The 26,358-nt window shown below is 43.9% G+C and overlaps 1 protein-coding gene across 3 annotated transcripts; it reads left to right on the top strand.

Annotated features, from left to right (window-relative positions):
- The first annotated feature begins 179 nt into the window (after nucleotides 1–179).
- VLDLR (very low density lipoprotein receptor) lies at nucleotides 180–15,140 on the top strand. 3 transcript variants are annotated; one of them, XM_069777072.1, is made up of 19 exons: nucleotides 180–321; nucleotides 4,599–4,718; nucleotides 5,675–5,797; nucleotides 6,683–6,805; nucleotides 8,176–8,547; nucleotides 8,654–8,776; nucleotides 8,860–8,982; nucleotides 9,435–9,554; nucleotides 9,632–9,757; nucleotides 10,139–10,310; nucleotides 10,645–10,869; nucleotides 11,027–11,145; nucleotides 11,524–11,663; nucleotides 11,779–11,920; nucleotides 12,236–12,382; nucleotides 13,300–13,389; nucleotides 13,791–13,868; nucleotides 13,979–14,148; nucleotides 14,488–15,140. In XM_069777072.1, the coding sequence occupies exons 1-19, from the start codon at nucleotides 180–182 to the stop codon at nucleotides 14,521–14,523; spliced, it is 2,691 nt and encodes an 896-aa protein (XP_069633173.1). In that variant the 3' UTR covers nucleotides 14,524–15,140. The 3 variants fall into 3 exon arrangements, 2 of the variants coding, with proteins under 2 accessions (XP_069633173.1, XP_069633174.1); XM_069777073.1 differs by lacking the exon at nucleotides 13,300–13,389; XR_011323350.1 differs by lacking the exons at nucleotides 13,979–14,148; nucleotides 14,488–15,140 and having other exon boundaries at nucleotides 13,300–13,483.
- The last annotated feature ends 11,218 nt before the right edge of the window (nucleotides 15,141–26,358 follow it).

Raw genomic sequence — 26,358 nt, forward strand, 5'->3', positions numbered from 1 at the left:
CTGGTATAAGAGCGCCGCGGGGACACCTTCCCCTCCATGCCTGCGTCCGACTCCTTCTCCTCGCCTCTCCGGCCGCGGCGCTCGCCCGCCCTCTCCCTCACGCTATCTGTCGCTCTCTCCCGCGCCTTCTCCCCCCGTCTCTCTCGCCTTCTCCTGCCCTCTCTCTTTCTGCTACGGTGATGCCGTCGGACCAGCAGCGCGGAGACCTGACCGCCGTGGCGGCTGCCGCCCCCGGCCGCGGTATGGGGCGGCGGGCGGTCGCGTGCTGCTGGGCGCTGTGCCTGCTGCTCGTTCTCAGCTGCCTGCGCGCCTCCGCCGACGGTGAGTGTGGGGCCCGGGGGGCCCGGGGCGCGCACCGCCGGGGCTGCTCCCGCCGCCTTACCCCTCCCCACCCCGTCTCTTCTCCCCCCGCCCTTTCGGTTTGGGGTTTTTTTGTTTTGCTTTGTTTGGGGGTTTGGGGTTTGGTTTTATTTAGGCTTTGTGGGTTTTGGTTGGTTTTTTTTTCTTTTGTCTCTCACGCTGCCTGCCCTCTGCGCCGGGGGGAGCGGGGCTCCGCGGAGGGGCCGCCGGGGCGGGCCCGGGCTCCCGGGGGCGCAGGGGGGCGCTGCCGCCGGGGTCTGCCCCGCCGCCCCTCTTGTCGGCGGAGGCGCCGCCTTCCCCGCCGGGCCGCCTGTGGCGCGCAGGGCCGGCGAGGGTGGGCCTGAGCCCCTGCCCGGCGGGGCCTCCCCGCCCCGCGGAGCACTTCTCCGGGCAGCGACCCGGGTGCCGCGGGAGGGTCTGATTTCCTGGGCCGTGCCCGGTGCCGAGGGCAGGGTCTGCGTCCCTGGGGCTTACCGGGGCGGGGGGGACTGGGGCTTTGTCGTGGAGGAAGGAAGAGGGGCCCTTGGGCAGGCTGCGGCGTTAGAGATGCTGTCAAACTACTGTGCAACTTTGGCTTTGTGGCATCCAGCAGCACTGGCGTGGCTCTAGTTCAGGGCCGGGGTAACCACCGTAAAGGGGTCTCCACCTGGTGGCAAGGTTGAGTCTTGCCACCGCCGGATCTTGCCCTGCTTGCGGGCTGGGCTCTCGCTAGTAGTGCTGCTCGCGGCGAGCTCCAGGGTTGCCTCTCAGCGTAGAAGCGGTTACCCCTACGGCAGAGAGACCTGCACATTAAGCCAATTGGATAGTGAATTAAAAATATTTTCCTCTTGAGTGGAGGTAGTAATCAGCTGGCTGACTCCTTTCTTCCTTCAGGAGGTGGGGTCTAGGCTACTCTTCTAGGTGGGAGATGGGTAGTTGATGTCTGTGTTGCTGTATGGCTCTTAATCTCCTGACTAGTGCCCTAAAGTAGGCCGAAGTGTCAGATCTTGGCTGTGTTGGCAAAGTATGCTTAAAGGTAGTTGGACCTTGTAGTCCTAACGGTGTGCAGTAGTTCGGAACACTGGGTCTGCCACGCAGGGCCCAGGCAGGGGATTGTTGCATCCGGCCCTCATACGAGGAAGAAGAGGGGAAACGTCTGCCTAGCCCCTCCTCAATTCCCAGTACATGACGGGATTGCTCCCGTGTCTGGTCTACAACAGACATGGATTAAACGGCTCTAGTATGAAGGACCAAGCTGGCTGGCACTGAAACTGCTAGTGCACTGTAGTCGGAAATCGTAACGAGATACGCAGTGGAGGGCAACTCTAGTCCACCAAGTTAGCCTGACTCTTCCCTCAGTTTGAGTTGGTGGCCCCACCAGCCCTCTCCTACTAGTAGCTGCAATTGCCAGGGTCTGGGGGGAGTCTAAGCTAGTTCCTGTATGAGCTCTCACAAGGTTTCCCAATCACTTTTGCAAGCTTTTCTGGGACTCGGTGTCAGATGACAGCACACAAGTGTCACATGTTTGAGGCTGCCCAGACAAGTAATCTGACAACTTGCTTAAGGGGCTGAGACAAACAGTGACAGCAGAGGTATGGAGAAAGGCAGTTTAACTTGGGTAGTCATTGTAACTGTGCTCCTTCATCCTGCACACATTGCTGCTTATGAGCCGACTTCTAGTAAGTAGTTGCCTGCGGAACAGTGAAATAACACGTGTTAGCAGTCACAGGCTGTGGAGTTACTGGTTTTCTACATCTTTTGCCTAAGCCTTATCCCAAGGAGGAGAAAAGGTGTGAAGGTGCTTCTGGTGTATGAGTAGTGCGTGAAGAGAAGCTTTGACTTGGTGGCTAATTGATGCTGATCTAAAAATTAAGTGTCTGGTGACTGAAGCTGCAACTGAGATATGACTCTGTTGCTTCAAATAGCAGTGGCTTAGACTGGTAGTGTCATGACCAAATGGGTACCCGGCATTGGAGAAATGTGCTAGGTATAAGACAGGGGACCACAGTTAGTTACTGGCTGGAACTAACTGTCATCTTAACTGGAGCTCACACCAAGTGGCCTGTAGAGTTTGGCAGACATCTTCAGGAATAGCAAGAGATGATGAACTTTACCTTTGTGCACCTGTGGGGGTGTTAGGTGCTGTCAGTTCTTTACTTGTTTGTGGGCTAACAAAAGTAGTTGTTGTGACATTTCACTTGGTATCAGCTGCAGAAGCGATGATACCTTCTTGGAATGGCTTGTTGTAGTTGTAAAATTATAGCTGTTACTCCAAGCTCAGTTCCTGTTTCATTTAGCCTTGTTTGTAGCTTCCCTGTAGCATTTGGTCAAAGTGATGTAATGTTTGTAAGTCACAATGTATTAAGAAGTCTTAGCAAGCCTTTTCTGGTTATTCTAGCTTGAAATAGAGTAACTGAGGAGTGTGGAGTTATTTTGGGATCTCCTGAGTGGCAGGCTTAGTCTAATATCTCTAGTATGCTATTTTGGGAAAGGTTGACTGTTCTCACTCTGAAAGCCTGGATAAGAGTGTCTCCAAACTAGCAGGAGTCACTTGTTTCATATTTTAGGTGGTAGTACAGTAATAACTGGAATAATGCGTGACCAGGGCTTGCAAGCAGAAGGCTGCTTCTGTTAGAGGTTACTGGACAACAAGGTGATGTCAGGCTTGGAGGGAGCATTAGCTGTGGCTTCTGCACCCTCTCTAAGCTGGCTGGGGTGTGCTTTCTAGCACAAGGCAAGCTACTTGTTTGACAGCTCTTGACCAAATAGTAGTAGCTTTATGAAACCGTGCTATTAGAAGGTGCATGCTAGTGTAACTCCCATCCTGAAAAGGGAAGGAGGGATGGAAATAGAGAGCACAAGAACTTATGTTCAGTTTTTGGCACTCTTTGAACACAGTTCCCATGAAACAAGTTGTTATGGCTTTACTCTGTCTGACAAGTGAGTAAGCATTTTACTCAGCCAGTAAGACTGCTAAAACATTAGCAGAGTTCAATAAGCTGCTGTTTCAAATCCTTTACTTCTAGCATGAATTTACATGAGACACTCAGCAGGTAAAATTGCCCGTTGTCCTCACTTACACTCTGTCCAGAGTTTGCCATTGCCTAGTGCCTGATGGCTGGCCAATATAATGTGAAATGGCTGAATAGCTTCCTTCCACTTGGAAATTGTCTTGCGTTTTGCTTGTCATACACAGAAGATATAAAATAACAAGTAATGTTCTACTAAAATTTGATGCCCTTTGTGAGCCCTGGAATGCCAAGACAAAGCACCTCCACTAAATGATGCAATAAACCAAGGAGGAGCAGGAGTCTTGCATCATGCTGTAGACATGTGCAGCCAATACTAATGCATGAGCTTGCACACTTGCCTGCATGCATTACATGAAACAGCTCTGGCTCAGCTGCTGAAGAAGCAGGCTGCTGCTTTTAGTGACAGTTAGAACATGGCTTCAAGACAAAATAGATTCCCTTGAGGGATGGGGTCATACAGTTTTAGAGCTGAAGATACTCTGGAAAATGCACTCTTAACTCTAACCACCATGCAGAAAGCAGAACCTTACTCAAGCGTACTAATAAATCAAGACTGTTATCAGTTGGGAGACAACAGACTTGATTCTGGAAGGAAGTGATAAATTATCTTGCTCTCTTAGTATCACACTTGATCTAACTTTAATAAGCAAGATCCAGATAAGTAATCACATTTCTTTTTGTGTATACTAAGGAATGTCTCTGGGTGCCCTTGTTTGAGGAGTAACTTAAATCCTGAAAACTTGTTCAACTACAGAGCAGATATCTAAGCTATCTTTACACTTGGGGATTCTGCTGTAATGTTTTAGCAGCAGAGTACTTAAATGCTAATCCAGCTTGACATTAGTCAATTCTAAACCCAGTTTGCTTAAAGTTTGAGGAGTTTTGCGAATGCAGTGCTAGGCGCTGGACAGCAGAAGTCTGTGTGCATGCATCCCTCTGCCTTGCAAACGTGACCCTGCCTTGAAAAGGAAAACTCAGTAAGAAGAACACTGGTGGTTTACTGTTGTCTGGCAGGTGGGCTGTCATAGTGCTTAAGCTCAGCATTTGTACTGTGAAGGAAAACTTCTGGCTCTACTTTCATGATAGAAAATTTGGAGCTCAAATCTGGTTTCATATTGATGTTATGCTGTTTATTAAGCTGGGTAACTTCTTGATCGGCAGTAGGGGGGAAAGCAAGAAAGTATTGCTAAACAGTATCAGGGCTTAGGTTCCTTTTTTTTGTTGAAGGTGCAAGAACAAAATGTGAGGAATCCCAATTCCCATGTAGTAATGGACGCTGTATTCCTTTACTCTGGAAATGTGATGGTGATGAAGACTGCTCAGATGGCAGTGATGAGAGTGCTTGTGGTAAGTAGTCAAAATAAATAATACCTCTGTAGGAGTACTTGCTAATTGGCAGGGGGGCTTAACAGTGGATAGCTGGAGAGATCCTTATCAGGTCCAGCACTTCTGATAGTCAGAATACAGAGTAGAGGACAAATTCCCTAGAACAATGGGGGGGACTATCTTGATGCCTTACATCTGAGGCAGTTGAATTTTCCTGAGTGCTATGAAAGTCTCCTGGAATTGGTGACCAAGAAAAAAGCTCATGACCAAAACTCTTTATTTGCAAGGGTGGTGACAGTCAAGAACAGAATGCAAGCCTGTTCTCAGTTGCTGCTTGAAGACATAGCCGAAACTGCTATTAGCACTTAGCTGTTGGCTATTCCATGGTTAAATGCCCTGATTTATGTGTGAAAAATTCTGATGTGTCTCCTATAAACACTAACTCTAGCTTTGGCTGCCAGCTTTTGCTTTAAGCAGACATAGAGGCCAAGATGGATGACAAGATATACTTGGAGACAAGGCAAAATGGACTCAGTATCCAACACTGGTGTAGCTGAACTGCCAGTCTGCTCAAGCAGGCCTAAACTGTTACCTTAGGGTTACATAGTACTGTGCTTCTGTAATGGCAAATCAAATGCCTTCATAATAAACTCAGAGTTCAAAATCTGAATATTAATATCAATAGAGCTTACTTTAACTCAAGTGTGTTCAAAGAACCAGCTATTCTAGCAGCATAGTCTCCCTTAACAATAGCAGTCCTTCAGTGCCTGCTTACAGGAAGATAAATGTTTCTCTGTGCACAGTATAACTCTCTAGGAAGTGTTAAACAGCACTGTCATTAGACTGGAGGATGACACCAAACATCCAAGAACTAAGGATATTGCATTACTTTCCTAGGGCAAGGCAGCTTATCTCTAGCTGTGACAAACAAGCTAAGCTCTGGTCTCTAAACAAGTGGCTGTCCTTCTCCCTTGCAGTGAAGAAGACATGTGCTGAATCTGATTTTGTGTGCATCAGCGGTCAGTGTGTGCCTAACAGATGGCAGTGTGATGGGGATCCGGACTGTGAAGATGGGTCTGACGAGAGTGCTGAACTGTGTCGTAAGTGAGCCTGGCTTGTGATGCAGGCAAGCCTGTGGGGAGTAGTGTTTTGACTTCTTGCCTGTGTGCAGCCCGGCTCTCCTCCTAAAGGAAGGATGAACTTGTGTTGGAGAGCACCTTCCTAAGTGCTAGCTTAGCTTTGGCCGCACTGGGGTCTTGACAAGACTTTTTACTACTTAAAAAGATGCAGAACTGAGTGGGGACTCTGCACTTGTCTCTGGTAAGAGATAGCAAGTACAAAGTTTTACTGACAGTCAGAAGCAGCAAGCACAACATGACAGACCTGACCGTTGCTGTGGCCTGTTCACCACGTGATCACGGTCCTCCAAGACAACTACTTTGCAAGATAACCAGAGCTAGTGTAGGAGCTGAGTGACTGACTGAATGTTGGGGGGTGGGAAGCAGAAGTGCAAATGCTTGACTTGGAGGTCTCGCAGTTGGCAACCCCAGTCTTAAGTGTGGTAACCAATCAAGGAATATAGATCTGTGAAGCTTCATTTCTCTGTATTGATAGGATCCACACTGAGGAATACATCAGCCCCAAGTCCTACTGCACTTTGGCATTATTCCTGCCTACTACTATGTGTTATAGCTCAAACTTCTACAGTAACTGGTGTGCAATCACAAAACTACCACTACAAAAATATTCTTAAAATACTAATCTGTTAGGAGCCAGAAGTATTTTTTTTGCTGAAGACTATGAACTAGTGTAAACTCTTCCATGATGGGGCCGTCAGCTTAGATGGATGCTGGTATTTAATTAACTGCAACTTTGTCCAGAGCTGAAGCCTCTCAGTCTGAACTTTCAGGACAACTGCTAAAACCCAAGATCAGTAGCTCTTAAATTTCAGAACTCCTAAATTGAACTTAAACTTTTTTCAATAGATATGAGAACATGCCGGGTAAATGAAATCAGCTGTGGTCCTCAGTCAACCCAGTGTATCCCAGTATCCTGGAAATGTGATGGTGAAAAAGACTGTGACAGTGAAGAAGATGAAGAGAATTGTGGTAAGGGAAGAAACGGTGGCTGCATAACTCTATTTGAAATTGACTTGTCTGGAAAGGAGCTAGCTGGGCAGTATACCTGGGAAGATAAATTTCTCATAGTGTCAATATCTCCTTAAACATACATCACCTTGTATTGCAGCCCACTTAACAAAGCAGACTTGTTCTAACACTCCTCTGTCCTGCTAAGTTAAGAGCTACAGCAATATAAGCTATTCAACATCTGTCTTTGGTCTCTGGCTAACTTTGGTAATAGCCATAGGCTTAGTTGCATGCCAGGCAAACCATCAGAACTTGTTCTCTGCAGAGTTTCTCCACAGGTAACTCTAGTTGCTGCTTACATTAACAAATAGTCTCCTAAAAATGTAGTAGTGACTTGTAGCCAAGGACACAGCTGATCTGCTTTATAGCCCTGTCCTGGAGGATTCTATGTGCTTGTCTGAAAGCATAGACTAGGGAAGCTAGGTTTCAAGTGTTGGGGGCAAACTTCAGGCTGGTACACAAATGAAGCTGCCACTGCCAGCATTAGAGTGCAGCATTCCTGGCTTATTCTAATGAATTTGCATATGTATGAGTTGTTTGATGTGTCCTGAGACAAATTTGCTGTAACCAAAACCACAGGGCTGGCTTCCATCAGAGCTATCTTACCTGGATGGGCTAATGAGACAGATCTCCAGACTTCCGTTATGTCTCTGTGGAGTTGCTGCCCTACTGAGCAACCAAGTGCCTTAATCTGAGAAGTAAATCTACAAACAGCATTTCTAATGAAGCTGATAAAACTATCAGCCTGGGCATACTGAGCTGCTAGCTACACTGCTATTAAACCAGCATAATTTGTACTGGCGTAAGTTGTGTGGGTGTGCTTAATACCACAGGATCAACTGGTGCAAGATCTTGATCTGTTATCCCCAGTGTTCCAGGCAAATGGGCCACTGCCGTCCTGGGCACCAGCACAAAACACTTCAATTTCAAACTACAGTGCATGCTGACCATCTGGCTACTTTAATCTTAGTCTGTACTCTAGAGTTAGCAATTCTCTTACCTTCTGTCTCTGGTTCACAGTGTTTGAGCCTGTTTTCTGAAAGGCTCGCACGCTGAAGCAGAACAGCCTAGCTGCTTCACAAGGAGGTTATTTTCACTTAGTAGCTCAAAACTGATGCTGCTCACTCATACCATCCAAAGGCAAGGAGGACAGTCTGTGTGGTGCTCAAGCATCCTGTAGGTGGTCAGTTAGGTTCTCCTAGAGCCTTATACAGGATGCTGATCTTCTGTCAGCTAACAGCTGATGAAGAATCTACAAAGCAAAACACCTTCATATGAAAGTCGGCCGCCTTGGGATAATCTGCTAATCTCTCTTACTCCTGTTACTCCAGGCAATGTAACTTGTAGTCCAGCAGAGTTCACATGCAGCAGTGGGCAGTGTATTTCCAAGAGCTTTGTCTGCAATGGTCAAGATGACTGCAGTGATGGTAGTGATGAGCTGGAGTGTGCACCTCCTACCTGTGGAGTTCATGAGTTCCAGTGCAAGAGTTCCACTTGCATCCCCATCAGCTGGGTGTGTGATGATGATGCTGACTGCCCTGACTACTCGGATGAATCTCTAGAGCAATGTGGCCGCCAGCCTGCACCTCCTGTGAAGTGCTCTGCCAGTGAGGTGCAATGCGGCTCAGGTGAATGTATCCACAAAAAGTGGCGCTGTGATGGAGATCCTGACTGCAAGGATGGAAGTGATGAAGTCAACTGCCGTAAGTTAACTTGGTCCTTCTCTAGGATGTGCTGGTTGGCTTCTGTTTTATTTTCTTTCCTTCAGCAGACCTCAGGAGTTTAAGTATGTAACGGCTGTGTCCTCAGCTTCTCGGACCTGCAGACCAGACCAGTTCAGATGTGAAGATGGGAACTGCATCCATGGGAGCAGGCAGTGCAACGGTGTGAGAGACTGTCTGGATGGCACTGATGAAGCAAGTTGTAACAATGGTAAGTGGACCTAAGCAAAAGTAAAGTATTTGCAGAATACCTGTTGTAGCTGGTGGTTGCCCTCACAATCTTCATTATCTCAGTTATTCAGTGCTCTGGACCTGGCAAATTCAAGTGCAGAAGTGGAGAATGCATAGATGTCAATAAAGTGTGTAACCAGCAGAGAGACTGCAAAGACTGGAGTGATGAGCCTCTCAAGGAGTGTAGTAAGTGAAAAAACTCATTACACAATGCTGACCACTAGACATACTTGGATACTCTGAGCTGTCAGTCTGGAATGCCCATCTGCACTTCCTTCGTGGCAAACAAATGGCCAAGAGCAACCTAGTCAATAGGCTAGTTTTATCCTAGCCAAACTGGCTATTGGGATGATTTCTCCATGGCCAGAAGGCACTTGAAGGCATTAGAAACTCTGAAACTTCCAGGAACCTCAATCTTTGTCTGCTACTGCCAACTTGTAACACAAGTAATAAGCTGATAGCTGAGCAAGTATGAATTTGAGGAGGGTGTCTTGCATGTGACTTCAAGTGCCGGAGTGGTTTATCAGATGTGGCAGACATCATTAGAAAATGGATGGGTGTCTGGTAAAGCACTCCATGACTAAGACTTCAAGACTAAATATGTGTCCTGTCTCAGGTGGCCAATTCTTCTTTTCTAGACATAAATGAATGTCTGGTGAACAATGGTGGATGCTCTCATATCTGCAGAGATCTTGTTATTGGCTATGAATGTGACTGTCCAGCTGGGTTTGAGCTTTTGGACAGGAGAACCTGTGGAGGCAAGTATGAAGTAGGTTAACATGGACCCTACTGATGGTATTGGAGATGAGAATAAATTAAATTCTTGTCTTTACAGATATCAATGAATGCCAGAACCCTGGTATCTGTAGTCAAATCTGTATCAACCTGAAAGGGGGCTACAAATGTGAATGTAGCCGTGGCTATCAGATGGATCTTGCTACTGGGGTGTGCAAAGCAGTGGGTGAGTATTGGCATAGGACTTCCGTATCCCCATTTTAAAATGAGGTAGCAAGTGTTGTACTGTTTATGCTATTGCGGTTTTGACACTAGTTGTTGTGCTGTTATCAATATAACTTGTACATACCTGAACACTCCTAACACTTTGAATGATGCTGTGATACAGTACTTAAAGCTGCCTGACATAAACTGCTTTTGTCTGCTCCCTGGGCAGTTGTGGAGGGAGAAAAGGATGAGGTATGGTACAGCCAAGGCCTCTGTCAGCATCCATTAGCAAGTGTGGAATGGCAAATACTAAATCTGATGACTTTTAAAACTAGTCATAAAAGAACAGTATGTGATGGCATGTCTAGAATTACAGAAAACACTTATGCTCTTTTCACAGGGAAAGAACCATGTCTAATTTTCACCAACCGCCGGGATATCAGGAAGATTGGCCTTGAGAGGAAAGAATACATTCAGCTAGTAGAGCAGCTAAGAAACACTGTAGCTCTAGATGCTGATATTGCTAAGCAAAAGCTTTACTGGGCTGACTTTGGCCAAAGAGCAATCTTCAGGTAAATGGACTCAGCTTCTGAACCCTAGGGTGCTCCCCTAAACCATCCCACTTTTTACCCAAGCTGCTTCTCTAGGCTCTGATGATGAAAACTAGATTCCTGATGTCCTGAAGACAAAGTACAGTAGATGCAAGTTCCCACAACTAGCAGTGTGTAAGCCTATTGCACTTCCTAGTAACTGCTACTACAATTGTACAAAAGGCACTCTGTGGAAAGTCACAAGTGCATCTTCTGCATTGTCTGCTTGAGATCTGTACGCAGTATTTGCTGAGGCATGCCAAGTGGTAGTGTCTGTGGAGGAAGGGTTTGAAAGCAAGTAATTCTTGTCTTCCAGTGCCTCTCTTGATACCCGTGATAAAGTTGGAACACATGTCAGAATCCTGGACAACATACACAGCCCTGCAGGAATTGCTGTTGACTGGGTTTATAAGAACATCTACTGGTCTGACTCAACTGCAAAGAGCATTTCAGTGGCTAGCCTAGATGGCACAAAAAGAAAGGTTTTGTTTTTCTCTGAGCTGAGAGAGCCAGCTTCTATTGCTGTAGATCCTCTCTCTGGGTGAGTATTTGTCCTGGTTCCCTTAAAAGAGCGGATCTACCAGCTACTTCATGTCCTGACAACTGGCTTAGCTAGCCTTTGTTAGTTATTGGTCATAATTAAGAGTGATACTACACAGTACTATAGTGCATCATACAACATAAATTCTGCTTCACAGCTTTATGTACTGGTCAGACTGGGGTGAGCCAGCAAAAATTGAAAAAGCAGGAATGAATGGATTTGACAGACAGCAGCTTGTGACAACAGAAATCCAGTGGCCTAATGGAATTGCTCTAGGTATGTTGAACTTGTCTCTGTGCCAGAGGTATTCTGGAGCTTTAGCAATTTGTTTGCTACAAAAGCCAAGGTCATCCTTCAGAGAACTACTTTCAGCTTCTGAGAATGGGAAGTTCCTGCATGCCTGGAGACACTGCACCAGGCACAGATAGCAGTTCTCAGATGCTGAAATGGTAACCTTTCTTGCACTGCTCTATATTATAGTTGAGGCACAGGCCACTTAGGAAGCACTGCAACAGCCTTCTGCATCCCAGTGTGGTAAGAAACTAGAGCAACACTGCAACTATTCTTGAACCTTGGGTGTTTCAACTTCTGCAGGAGGCTTTGGAGGTTTTCTCTGTGTAGATAGTAAATACATTTAGGTTTTTTTCCTCCTAGATCTTGTAAAAAGCCGTCTGTACTGGCTTGATTCTAAACTACATATGCTGTCAAGTGTGGACTTTAATGGTCAGGACCGTAGAATTGTGCTGAAGTCTCATATGTTCCTTCCTCATCCTCTTGCTCTAACAATATTTGAGGTAAGAATGACTTCCTGTAGTAATTGTTAGAGATCCTTTTCTTGCTAGTATGTGGCTAGGAATTACAGTGCTGGTAGCAACACAGAGGTAATGGGATGTAATGACTGTCTTCTAGGACCGTGTGTACTGGATTGATGGAGAGAATGAGGCAGTCTATGGTGCCAACAAATTTACTGGATCTGAATTGGTTACCCTAGTGAACAACCTCAATGATGCACAGGACATCATTGTGTATCATGAACTTGTTCAGCCTTCAGGTAACTCTAATACAGTTTATAGTTATGTCAGTGTATACTTGTAAGAAGCCTGCTCTGCTTTGTTGGTGGCAAATGGTATCCCTTCCCTGCGTAGCTGCCTACTTCACTTCTACTTGGAGTGCTTGGAGCTTCTAATATAGGCACCCCCACTGGGATTGAGAGAAGGTCTAGTTGCAGTTGCTCTTTCTTAGGCAGAGCAGAAACAAATCTGTAACTGCAGAGACAAGTAACTCTAGTAGAGCAATTACTGACCAAATAATTATGCTATACATGTGGAGTATGAAGGCTTATTCATGTCAATTGCTGTACCAACAGGCAGGAACTGGTGTGAAGAGAATGTGGCAAACGGAGGCTGTAGCTACCTGTGCCTGCCTGCTCCTCAGATAAATGAACACTCTCCAAAGTACACCTGTGCATGTCCTGTTGGATACTTCTTGCAGGAGGATGGTCTGAGATGTGCAGGTATGGTAACATGACTGAAATCTTTTCCAGGATGGATGGGGAAGGAGTAGGAATGCTGAATCTGTTAGAGGCAAATATGGCAGTATAGGCTGACAGCATTGCATGAGTTAATCTGATGTAATTAATCTTGGAGGGGGTAGTCTTCTAGCATGCATTAAGCTGGCCCTCAAAAGTTAGCAGGTGCTGTTCAAAGCCCATGCTTGGCTTCTGCATCGTCATCATTTGCAACAAGACCTTGTACCTCCATGGCTTTCTTCGGATAGCAAGCACATGCACATAACATACCAAGCCCCTTTCTTATAAAACAAGGGATATAAACCAGCATGGCTCTACACTGTGTGAATACACAGCATTGAAAAGCTGATAGGCTAGTCTTGCTGGCCAAGGAAGTTTGTTTGGACCTCCTTTCGTGGTCCACACTAACAGGCTGCTGCTACTACCCTGAGCACTGACTGTATTGCAGGCTTGTTTGTCTAGTGGAGTGGAACTAGAAACTCCAAGGTGCCACTTACTATATTGCATGTTGATTCTGACTGCCACAGTTAAAGCACTGAAAGCAAGGACGCTGCCCTCAGTTGGCTGCTCTAAAGGGTTGCCATAGGTATCAAAGACAGTAGCTAACCAGTAAACTTCTAGAACTGAAATCTCACTCAGAAAACCTGAGGTGGCTTACTGTTGTCATGACTCTAAATACCTGTAATTCATGCCTGATTAACTGTCTAGCGTTATTCTTGGAATTTTTTTATCAAAACCCCTCAGCTGAGTGTATGCTAATGAAATCACTAATGTCAGTGTTTCCAATAAAGCTAACAAGCTGCATGATCATTCTGCCATCTGCTAAACATTCACTACCATGGCTCTCATAGCTAAGCCATTGCAGAACTTCAGGATTAACTGGGTTCTTGATCTATAATTAGTTTCAGGTACTGGAACAACTGTGGCTTACACTGAGGCTAAAGATACCAGCACAACAGAAAAATCTCCAACTGTTGGACTAGTTCCTGGAGGTACTGGTCCCAATAACTCAGACTGCTGAACATTAGAGAAATTAAATGCAAACTGACCCACTAGCCTATGTGAAGTTTTCTCCTTTGCATGCAGGTAGAGAACACAGGCCAGGTCATGTATGTAGTACAAGTACAACAGCTGGAGCATGTGATGAACAGAACTAGTTCACTTATGACAGTGTGGAACCTACAGGTTCCATGAAATCCCAGAAGTGCTCAGAGAAGGCAAGCAATAAGAAAAGCTTTCTCCTAATAAAGAATTAAGCCTGTTTAGGCTGTTCTTGCAGTGTGTTACTGAGAAGCCAATATATGATAGCAGCTTCTGGGCTTGGGAAGTGCTTGCATCTGACAGTCTGCCAGCCTGTCAGTAAGCAAGCTCACTACTTCAAATTCTCATGCAGGATTCAACAGGAGTGGTACAACATCTGGAATTGTTATAGCTGGAGGAACATCAGCAGCTTGGTCTGTTCTTCCTGTCTGTGAGTACAGCATTCACTAGCTTTTGGGACCCCTTGTGGTGGGGCAAGCCACTCTTTAAGAGCTTGACTTGACCTTACTCCATACTTGCAATCTGTTTCTCTCTCTGAAGTGTTGCTGATGATGGCTGCAATGGCTGGCTACTTCATGTGGCATAACTGGCAGCACAAGAACATGAAAAGCATGAATTTTGATAATCCTGTCTACCTGAAAACTACAGAAGAGGACATCACAATTGATATTGGAAGACACAGCAGTTCAGTAGGACACACCTACCCTGCAGTAAGTAAAGCTATTGACGTGTCTGAGGTTAACCCTTAGAGTAGACATAAAGACTGTCAAATGATACCTGACTTAAGAGCAGAAACCTCCCCTAAACCTGAAAGCTGCTGGCTGCAGCCAAACCACTGGGCTGAATCAGCTGAGAACTTGTCCTTTTTAATCAAGGTTAAAGTAGTAGTAGGCAACTACTGTCCTATACCTGGGATGGAGTAATTGGTACTGAATGTGGTCACCAGCCTGCAGAACTAGCCCATTTCAAACTGCCATGTAGTGATGATATGCCTTGTTTTGCATCTTTTATTAGTATAATTGTAGCTAACTTGTACTTATTTTGTACAGATATCTGTTGTAAGCACAGATGATGATATGGCGTGAGCACTGGATCAGGAATCTTTTTCCGGTTTACTTGTGTTTTACACTCTTTGGGGATAGTAACCAGGTTTGTGGCTGAAAGACTTCCTCCATTCTTGGAAGAAAGAAGATACTTTCTGTATGTATGGAACACTTACGTAAATAGCTGTTTTATACAGCTTAACAACAAACTCTGTAAATAGCTGTCCACAACAATTCAGCTTTTAGTGGTTACCGTTTTATCTGTAACCCTTGGATTGTCAGTCAGTAACACCACTGACCAAATATAAAGCACTTTCCATAGAAAGCCATATTCCAGCCACAACTTGTAACACCTGTACATATATGTATAGGCCACTTGTAAATATTATTCTTGGAAAATCACTATCAAGCACTTTGAAATACTTCAAATATAAATTGTTGTACACTGTCTTTTTCAATGATTGGGGCAATGGCAATAGGAAAAAACGGGTTACTATGATTGCCAAAAATTTGTAAACATAAGTGATTTTATATGTATGATTGAAACAATCTTGTCTGTTATCTCTTAGAGGTATACAGGTATGAATGCTCTTTTAAGAAACCACTGTAAATCTTAAATGCAGAGAAGGGGAAAAATAAAAAAAAAAAAAGCAGTTAAACTGTTGGTCTCCATTTTTGTTAGCACTGAAGCAAAATAGAGTGTCTCCTAAGTTAGAAGCTTTAGTGGGCTACACTACTGCCAGCCAGAACATGAAGTATTTCTGAAGTTCCAGACTGCTAAGACAGTACTCATCTGCCAGGTGACTGAGGATTGTACTTGAGACTAATAGTCTGCACAGTACTGGACTGATTGGGTCTCCTTTCATAGGAGTCCAGCTGGACTCCTAAGTTAGGACTGACAGTGGCTAAAAATACTCAACTACTCTTGCAAGCTCTTAAGAGGTACCATTGACAGAGATGCTACATGGGTACAGGTCAAAGCATTGTCTGCTAGGTAAGTGTAAGGTCCTTGCAAAGGATGTTATGCATGAGCTCACAGTAGTGTCAAGCTATTAGCAGTTATTCTTCATGGTAAAGCTAGTGCAAGTTGCATCTTGGTAGCTGCTACACTGGTACAAAGGAATAACAGAGCTTGTGACTTGGCAGCTAATCACAGCAGCCTGCTCCTGGAGTCTCAGTGCTGAAAAGCCCCTGTTGCTACATCTGTAATGACAGAAGTCCCCTGCAATAAGCACCAATGAGATAGTGTCCCTTTCCCTGTGGGAACTAAATTCACTGTAATGGCTCTAAGACACTGACCACTTGAAGTGCTGGAGCCTTTCTCTTTGGTAACCATAGGAATGAAAAATAAATTGTACAACTGTTCTGCATCTGAGAAGGAGATACTCATTTTGATGATAACTGTTTAGTACCATACTACTTGAGTGCTAATTTTAGTAGCACCAAGTGTGTTCCTTATCCGCTGTACATGTACAGTTCATTCATGCAGTAGAGAAGGATAAAGATTGAATTAACTTGCAGGTTCTGTGGTCTTCAGGTATTTTGCTCTGTGATCAAATTTGGAGTAAAGAAAGAGGAAGCTTTTGATCTTTATGGCATAACTACTTGGTAGTCTCCAACTGAGTAAAAGGTACCTTCTCTAGCCACTAAGTCACTTCCTTAATGACAAATTGCGTTTCTGGGATAAAGTCATGGTTTCTCCCCTGATACTGCAGGACCTTGGCCTTGAACTGCCACCCCATAACTACTGTAGCATGAGGTCCTACTTCAATGTTGCTAATACTTCCCCCTTCAAGGTGAAGAAGAAATTACTTCTGATTGGATGCAGGTTCAAGGCGAAGACAGTTTGGAAGAAGCAAAAATGTCCTGGCTATGCTTTAGTGATGACTTGTTAAATCATTCTCAATCACTCATGTCTCTAAAATAGTAACAATAAAATTCGAGTCAGAACTTGGATCAGTTCCTGGTCTTGGTTCTAGTGCCTGTTCTCACTGCAGTTAGAGCTGGGGTCTGTTCTCTTAACAGTCTTCTGTGTATTGTGGGCTCCTTTCTTGACAGATGAGGACAGCTGCCAACTTCTGCAGATTTAAATAAGTTGTTTCTAGCAAGCTTGCTACTCTTTGGGGAGTTGAAGCTTCTAGGCAGCTATCCCTGGCAACTCTTGTCTGCCTGTAGACATTTTCAGTATCTGGGATGCATGTGGACTAAAACGTCTTGCAAAGATTAGGATGTAAGGAGACCTCTGAAGTTTCTGGCCAAGAATACTGTATCTGTTTTGCTGAATACTTTCTGGGATAAAGTGCCTTTCATACCTACCTAATATGTAAGGATTATTAGTTATTGGATTGAAAAGGTTGAATTCTGTTAGGTGTCTAACTCAGGATACTACACAGTATTTGTGTTGAAAAGTGACAAAACCTAAAACATAATTCTCAGTTATAAATTTGCATGGCAGCTAAATAAAGGCAAAATGCTCTGCCTTTTTAGCCTTCATACAAAAGGTGTACAGCTCTACTTTTTTGCTAAAGTTCATTGCTGTCACCAGTATCATACCAAGCGACATATGGAGTATGTCAGTACAGACACTTCTTCCTGGGATTAACATTCAGTTGAAGTAGCAACTTAAATCTATTTTGTGAACCTGAGTTAGTTCTTACAGAAACAGTAGGCTCTGGGAACTTGTGTTCTGACTGTAGTCCAATGTGCTGAACAAAGTTGTCAGAACAGTACCTAGGCACACAAAAGTAGTTTCTGAAGCCTGTAGGAGACTTAAAACTTGACTAGGTAGAACTTCTCTGCCTTCAAATAGCCAGAGGGAGGATCAAATAGCCAGAGGGAAGACAAGTGAGGAATATTAGGCAGCAGCAGATGATATAAGATGGCCTGTACGTAGTTGCAGATGTTGTTTTGGCTCTTAATCTCACTAGGTTTATTCTGCCCTGCCCCTCTTCATTTTTGTATTATGAAATTGTTGTTTACTTCCACAGCAGGCTTGGAGAGTAGTCAGGGATTCCTTCTGTAAAAGCAGATCCAACTTGCATAGACAAATGCCCTACTATCTTTGAACAATTTTTTTCCCCTGCCATCTGCAAGTGTTTGATTCTGTTTTATTGCTCTGTCATGTGACTTCTGGCAACTAATGAAGTTGGTATAGCTGTACTAAGCGCTCCTACAGCAGCCACCTGTGGCTGTGCTGGTGGCCACTAAATGAATTCTCAGAGATCATTCTTGTTTCAGCTCCTGCTGCAGTCTCGCAGGCCCACAGAGCAATGGGACATTAATGACCTGTTTGGGCAGGTTTCACTGTTAAGTTCACTTTGTATTCCTCTCAAAGAACTTGCTGCTAATAGATATATAAATATGGCTTTAGTTGGTTATTGAAGTAGTATTCAAGGTAATGGCATAATTTTTTGTTTCCTAGCTGAATGCAAAGCCCTCTGGTTCTAAATACCTGCTATTTCTTTTCAGTGTCTGCTAGCCAGTGTGAGTGCAAAGCTGGTTTTGAAACTGGCTCTTTCTCTCCCTTACAAATACTCAGATTTCTCTTAATACTGTCCCTTTGTTGCCACATTCTTTTCTGCCTCCTATTTGATCTGCCTCTGAGCAATAATGTAAAATATCTACACTGCCAGCAAAAATAGAGGAAAATTAACATAAAAGGAATTGAAGTTGCTGATGTGATTCACTTCTTCCCCTTCCCCACATCATTCCTTTACAGATAGCTGTAGTGTGCCTTTTAACACCCTGGTTTGTATTTGCTTATATTTTTAATGGACATACCTCCCCCCGCCTGCCAGCCCCCTTCCCTGCCCCCCATCAGATCTTTGCTGGACCAGTGAAGATCCAGTTATTAATTTTTATGTAAGTGCTGAATCTTGCTAGATTAGGGAAGAGGGACAGAGACAAGGACTCAGGCTGGAAGAAATAGGATGGGAGACCTCAGGTAAAGGAAAAAAGCTTACAGCTACAGAAGCACTCTTCACTCCATAACATTGGATACAAGTGAAGACCTGCCACTACATTCTGTAGATATGCCACAACATGTCTGTGAAGAAACATGCTCCTATTCCTCCTCAGAGCTGGCTCACAACAATGGTTGGTACTGTCACTTATTGGAAGAAGGTCTGCTTGAAGAGGTCTACTCTGTTGAAGTGCAGAAGCCAACTTAATACAGTCCTGGCTTGCTGGTTTTTGCTTTTTTCCTACTGAAAAAGCTTCACAATTTGCCCATGTCAAGTGGAAAAAGTCTTAAGAGCAGGGGAGGGGCAGAGAGGCTGTGAAATTATAGTTAGGCTGCTGAATATCTAGGCTGTTGAACATCCACAATAAAGACTGCCTGTGAAAGGATGATGGTCTTAATTCTCCCTTGCACAGCCCTGGTCAGGACACTTACATGCCTCTGTCAAGCAATGGAAAATGCTTCATATCGTACATGGAAAAAACCAAGCACCACAACCTGAACAGACTACTGAAGGCTGATTTAACTAAGACACTTTTAGGTCTATAATGAATTGCTTAACATAGGAAACACTAAGCACTAAATTGAGGCAAATGACTGGTAAAAACCAATATTTAGTAGAAATATTTTTTTGCTGTGGAGATGTCCTCTGTAGAAAAACTAAGCTGTTTTCAGGTCCTTTTTCCCCACATTCTCTAGACATGTGTTCGTGGAGTCAAACTTCAAAATATGTGGAAATAGAAATGTTTTACTGTACTGTCAGTGCATAGATTTAAAGCTCAAATAGTTGGATAGCAACTTGAAAGGATTAACCTAATGTTCAGAGCAGTTTTTTCCCTCCAATTGAAAGTATTTATTGTTGAAAGGTCTCTTGGAAAGACTGATCATTGAATACACCAAATGCCATAATCCAGAAGCAGTGCTGCCTGCTATAAGGTCCCTTTTGTGGATGTCTGCAAGTGAGAATTGGTGATTTTGTTTGGACAGCTCATTGCTTATTCCTTTTTTTTGACCCTTAAATATATAAAAACTCACCTGTCCCTTAAAACTTCGACTTTCTAATTCAAGAAAGTTAGCCTGTGATTTGGTAGTTGCATATGGTATTGTGGTTGCAGTTTTTAGCTCATGAACTCATAAGAGGTTGTTCATTCATCTCAGACCTAGATTGCAAAGGTGCTTAGAAAGCTGTGTCTCATGGGGACTTAGATAACCGCCCCTCACCAAATAAGTTACTTAAGGAAAAGTTCTAGTGTTCTTAATTTGGGCTTTAGCTACTTATCCCCCCAAGTGGTATCACTGTGGTAAAATCTGATGGATGTACTCAATCATATGAAGCAACTCCACACGGAGTGATGGACACATCAGAAACAGTCTGCATAGAGTTACCAAGGGCTGATCATGCCCTACCAACCTGCTTGCCTTTAGGCTTTCAACACTGTCTTTCACAATATTTTTGTGTCCAAATTGGGACATTACAGCCCGCATGGGAGGACAACTAGATGGGTAAAAACTGGTTGGATACTTGAGGTCTGAGGGTTGTGCTCAAGGGGTTGTGCTCTACCTGGAGGTGGGTAACAAGTGAGGTCCCACAGGGTCTATCCTGGGATGAATTCTGTTCAACATCTTTATCAGGACCCCTGAGAAGCATGTGGAGACACAGTCATTAAATTTGTAGAGGACACCAAGTAGGTGGTGGGGGCAGAACCACTGAATGCACTCAAAGGCGGAGCTGCTGCCTTGGGGGGCCTTGCACAGGTAGGAAGAAGGGGCTGACAGGGACCCAATGAAATTCAGCAAGGGCAAAGGCCAAGGCCTGCCCTGGGAAGGGAGAGGCCTGCAGGGATGCAGGCTGGGGCCGGGCAGCAACATGGGACAGCAGTACCCGTGGTGGCAGTGTGGGCAGGACGTGGCTCTGAAAGCCAGGGGAGGGCAGGGACTGTCCACTCTGCGCAATGCTCATCAGACTAGATCTGGGCACTGCATCTGGTTTTGGGTCTCCAACAGAGAAAAGATGTTGATAAAAGCGGTTTATTTTCTGCAAAATGTCTTTATCTGTTAACACAACTCATGGCCAAGTTCAGCAAACAACCAGCAAGGTGGTCCTGGGCTGGGTCCCTTGGCCTGGGTGGAGAGGCTGTGGGACCAGGGCTGGTTCAGCTGGGAGAAGAGACAGCTTTGGGGGCACCCAGCAGCATCCTTAGCACCAACAGGAGGGGATGGAGGAGGCTCAGCTGGACTTTTCTCAGAAGTGCGTGGTGGGAGGGTGAGAGGCAGCAGCACAAGCTGAAATATGAGGGTCTCAGTCTGGAGATAGTGAGAAGCCTTTTCCCCACAAGGACAGCCCAGCGGTGGGGACATGGCCCAGGAAGGTTGGGCCACCAGTCACCACGACTGGGTGAAGCCCTGAGCAGCCCAGTCTGAGCCCACAACTGCACCTGCTGTGGGCATGGGCTGTGACTGGAGACCTCCCCAGGTCCCCACCAGTCTGAACAGGATCCTATGATTCTGTGATTTGTTTGAATATTGAGGAAACAAAGGCATTGATCAGCCTTGCAAAATGTTGCTGTTTTGACAACAAATATAAATTTTTCTCAAACTGGAGGTAAATATTGCCCCTGTAGATGAGAGTTCCTGTGGCAGATAAATTGGAGGACAGGCAGCAGCAAACATTCATACCACCTTTGCAGAGAATGGTTTTGGCACAGCCATTTGAGCACGCCAATCACTGGCAGCAAGTTTAAGTTCATGCCTGTCACATGATGCCGTTTTCCACCTCTTGGTTATCTATGTTGGTTGACACTAGTCCACTTGTGTCAGTGGGGTTTCCCTTGTGATCCTTCAATCCTATTTTTGCAGCTCTAACTGGCCAGGTAAAGAAAACTTCACCAAGGTAGAAGCATGGCTTCTCAATGGCTGGTCAAAAGACCTGGTGCTTGAGGAACTTGATTTGTCCTCCTAATGTGACAATGGTGTTGCCTGCTGTAGTGTCACTGGAAAGTATAATCTCTGCAGAGGATTAGAAGAATCAGATGAATAACAAAACATTTTTCTCCAATTCCAGCTGAAATGAATAGCTCAAGAACTTTATACTTCAGTATGTATTTCTGCTTCAGGCTCTTGCAGTCTGCAAGTTAAACGATGCTTGAAACTTCTTTACTCCCTGGTGAAAACATTCCCACTGTGTGACAAATATTGTGAGTTTCTAAGTTTCAGCTTGTGCCTCTAGTGGTAAAAGAAGTTCATCCTATGGACCTTTTCCAAATAATGACTCTTAATAAAGCCTCAGTACAATTCAACTTACATGTGCAACTATTGATGGAGGAGCAATTTGGTCATTCTGATTTTCCAAGAAGAAACATCGGTTATTCTTTAATTAAACAACATCCAACCCCCCCCCCCCCCGACATTTTTTGATTGAAGAATAGAACAAAGTAACTGGGGGGTGGTGTCCATAGAATTTATCTCTAAGTTGTTGGTTGTGATCCCTACAGATTATAAATTTCCTGCTACCAGGTAAAACCTGGCAATTTTTTAATTGTAATATATGTATTATCTTGCCTCAGAAACAGAGTTTGAACAATTGCTTGGACGGAAGTGGGTAGCTGGCAGATTGTAAAATGACCTATGCATAGAGAAACAGCTAGCTCTTCCTACCCCTTTTTCTTCTTTGGCAGCTTCCACTGCTGGTGTAATTTATGTAAGTGAACACAGAGAAAGAAAAGCTTTAAAGCTGCGTATTTACAGAGAGCATAATTCAAATGGTGTCATGAGAACTGCATTTCAATATTTGATATAGCGCATCCACTTGAGAGAAAAACCATTCAAAAAAGCCATTTTTCACCATCTTAGGTGCCAGATGCAAATAGCCACCAACTGCTGAGGACTAAAATTTTGTTAGCTGTCTTCGTAACCCAAAGGTCACATGCGAGCAACAGGCATTCCCAGTTATATGACACTACCTGGAGGTCCCATGTTGACCAGTGAGAATCTCTAGCAGGAGACTGTTTAGTGCTCCATGTATAAACGTAGTTTACTCTGACATGACTTTCGCTAGGAGCTACCCCAACACTTTCATCTGGTGTTCAGCACTTAAAAGGATCCACTTCAAAGTATGGCCTGTGCAAGTGGCTGTGAAATAAATCAGCATTAACAATTAGACCTGACATTTATTTTGTTCTTCTCCTCGTTGTTTGACACTTCAGTAGCAGTTAGTTAATTTAACAAACACATTGTGGCACTTTTTTACATGGTACTGTAGGGACAACTGAGAAAAGAATCTGCCTTTAAATTATTTCGGAATGGGAGGAATTCAAGCAGCCAGCCTGGTCATTTAGAGCTTAACAGTCACATTAATGAATCAGTGAAGAATAGAAATAACCACAACTTGTGTAAGTCAATTCATTCTTTTCAGTGAGCCCATTCTGTTCTCCCCATGGGGAGGAAGTGATGCTTCAGACTCTGCCTCAGGAGATGGGGCTGAGCCATGGGTCTGGCATGGGAAAGCTAATCATCATTAGAGAATATTCCAGTGCCTTTGGTGCACCTAGACATATGGCACCTTCCCCTTTGGCTACCCTTCCCTTTTTAGGTTTTTTTGGAAGACTCTTGATGCTCTGAAATAATGTCAGTAGCATAGAGGAGCACAAGGTGGGTAACCAAAGAGGGATGAGCAACCCTGAGTTCCCTGGTGTCGAAGAGCCTGTTGTGGGCAGTAACTGCAGAGTGGTGAATGCACTGTGAGGTGGTAGCCTGGGCTATCTCCCAGTTTTGTCTTTGTCATCCCATACCCTTAGATAAACTTTCAGTCTCTTTTGTGTTGACCATAGATCACAGGAAGGAACCCAACCCAAATCCGTAGCAATCAGAAGCAATTGCATGGCACAAGCAAGACATGCAAAAGCCCCACTGCTCATGTAAGGCAACCAAAAAAAAGCACAGTAATTCTGGGAGGCTTCCATAAGGCCTGCAGCAACATCATTAGGTGCTCTTTGAAGAATGAGTCCCTGCCAGAGAGTCTGGGGCTTGTGGAAAGGCTCCAGCCCTCTTCTGAGGGCAGCGTACAATGCCTCATCCATCTGTTGAAACAAAGGAACAAGGAGTTATAAGCAGGCAGAAAGACATCCTGCATTATTTAAGATTTTCAGAAATTAATATTAAAAATGGAGCAGTACATTACAGACTAGATCATAAAATCAGTTTAAGTCAAAGGTGAAGCTGCCACATTAACTTGTCTTGCAGGGGATCCTTCTCACTATAGGACTTTATGAGCTGCATTAAGTACATGGAGGAGAGGAAAAAAGGATTGCCGTTGTCTAGTTTGACTATGAATGGAACTCCAAGAGACAAGCTAGGCACAGCTCAGCTGCTAAAAAGATGAGGATTAAGAAGGCCATAACCAGTCAGTAGCAGAGAATATACATTACCAATGATTTTATTCATTTTGGTGCTTTTTATTTGGTACAAATAGGAAGGAAACCAAATCAATGTCTATTTTCAGCTTGACATTTATAGCTTGACTTGCTTGGAACTTACAGTCTGCTTTTAAAAGAAGTACACAGGCAAGCGTACCAACAAACAGTCCAATTTACTCTGTACAGCGTTCTTGAGAGAGGAAACAAATGTGCAAAAGTTACAGAAATCCTCAGCCTGGCACAGAAGAAAATGCCTCATTCAGCAATTTATCTTCTTAAGCACACAAGCTGACACAGTTAGCTACAAAGAAGTATTGTCACAGGATCCCCTGGCACTCCAGAGTTTCTGTGCTCCAGTCCATCATGTTCAATTGTTTAAGCTTCATGGACCTTAGAGGTATGGCTAGACAATACAGGCCCGTCCTTTGTAAGGAGTCACAGCTGCCTTCAGATTAGTATGTATGAAGGGCTGTTAAATAGCTCTTGTGGTAAGTTAGTGGAAAGTGTATTCCACTCATCCTGCTATTTATTTCCTGTTTCATTTAGGGCAAATCTCTTTCCTATGTCTCAGTTTTTCCACTTGTAACAAGTCACAGGGCTATTGTGAATATTAACTAGAGCTTGTAAAGCTCTAAGGGAGTATGGGTGCGTGCACATATATGCACTCGTACACACAAGCACACAGGTATAAGCAGATTTCACTTAAAGATGACCAATGCCACCATTTAACCAAATTTTGGCAAAGACTTGAGGTGAGTTCTAGTATTCTGCTGCTGTGTTTTTTCCAGTAGGCACTGTAGGTGATGTGCACCATAAGGACATATACTTCACTGTTGTAAGATTTTGCATTAAGCATGTTGTGCTTAAGGAGAGAGAAAACAGAGATTACATATATATGAAGTTTAATCCAACCACATAAATTAAGTGTGTGTATGTTCAGTCCGCAAGATGTATTGCACTTAGTCTGAGATGCAAGCAGCAAGTTTGACAGTAACAAGAAAAGTAAACAGAAAATATTGTGCCATTAACTGGATTTCAAATAGAGAACCACAGAAAAATCCTTGGAGGTCATCTAGTACAGCCTCCTGCTCAGAGCAGGTCTCATTTCAAAGCTAAATCAGGTTGCTCAGGGCCTTGTCTGGCCAAGTTTTGAAGATCCAGGGGATGGATTTGTCATGACCTTTGGGCAGTCTGCTGCAGGGCTGCATCACTCACACCCTCAAGAATTTTGAAGTTTTTTGGTTTTTTTTTAACGAATCTCACAATTTGCAACTTAGATCAGACTTTATTACTCAGTTCTTGATCAACATGTCATTAAGTTGTTGATTTCTTTTAGCAATGAGTCAATAAGGCTTTCTGGTACAGGGCCACAAAACAAGGCATTGTTCTCTGAAAACAGTAACAGACCCAAATGCAGATGTCAGCCACCAAAGTGAGTAAGAAAGTGTTATTCTTTGGCACAACTAACATAATGCTTTTAATGAAAGTAGATGTATTTCAGGACCTGACTCAGTGAGGCTTATGAGTATATGTTTATATGCTTAAGTTTTCTGTTAACTCACAGTCTCAGTCAGTAGCTCCGAGACTGACCTGTTCACCTGTTCGGGTTACATAGGAGGATCAAGAATAATCTGGACTTGCTTTATGTTGTTTGGAAGTCTCACATACATGCCTACAGCATTTGTCATGGATTAACATACTCAGCATAAGTACATTTTCAAAAGCAGCAAGCTAAAAGTATGAGCAAAGGCCTTAAGGATGTAGCGTTGCTGACCTTCAGATGTTTCTATTCAGTTTTATAAGACTATGCCACTAAGAACATTTTTAAAAATCAAGATTCCTCTTAAATTTAACAGAAATCATGATACACTGCTGTGATTGTGACCTTTACATTATTATGGTACTAAACTATCTTTGCCCCAAAAGAGTGGAGATTTTATCAAAAGCATAAGTTGAAGGAGAAAGAAAGTGTTTTGGGCTGCTTAGCTTACACATCCCAAAGACAAAAAGCAAAAGTCAAATTAATGCAACTTGTATCACTATACTGTTTTGTCTTAAGGACAAAGGACACCATCATAGAATACTGTACCAGCCTGCCCATCTGTTGCTGCATTAAAAGTGGACAATTGAATAAAATCTGCTATTGGAAAACTGTCTTATGGCATTAAATAAATAAAAAAAAAAAATCAGCAATTTGTTAGCTCTTTGCTAAAGCTATGCTATTGAACATGTGAATGGCTCCCTGACTTGGAAGTTAATTATTTTCGTTCTCCCTGTCTTAATTCAAATCCTGCACTGCCTGCTCCCTAAGAGTAGGCACATTTAGACCGCAATTGGTCATTTTTAAAACAGTCACAATGAAGTGTTTTTCTTCTGTGTTAATATTGCCCCCATGATGCTTTCACTTTTAATTTCTCCAGTGCTACTCTGCCTTCTCAATAGGCTTCTTAGATCATTAGCAAACATGAGCAGTCTGGGATAATCAGTAATATGGGAAGCAAGGGACAG

The sequence above is a fragment of the Haliaeetus albicilla genome, chromosome Z (assembly GCF_947461875.1).
Source record: "Haliaeetus albicilla chromosome Z, bHalAlb1.1, whole genome shotgun sequence".
Classification (NCBI taxonomy): Eukaryota; Metazoa; Chordata; class Aves; order Accipitriformes; family Accipitridae; genus Haliaeetus; species Haliaeetus albicilla.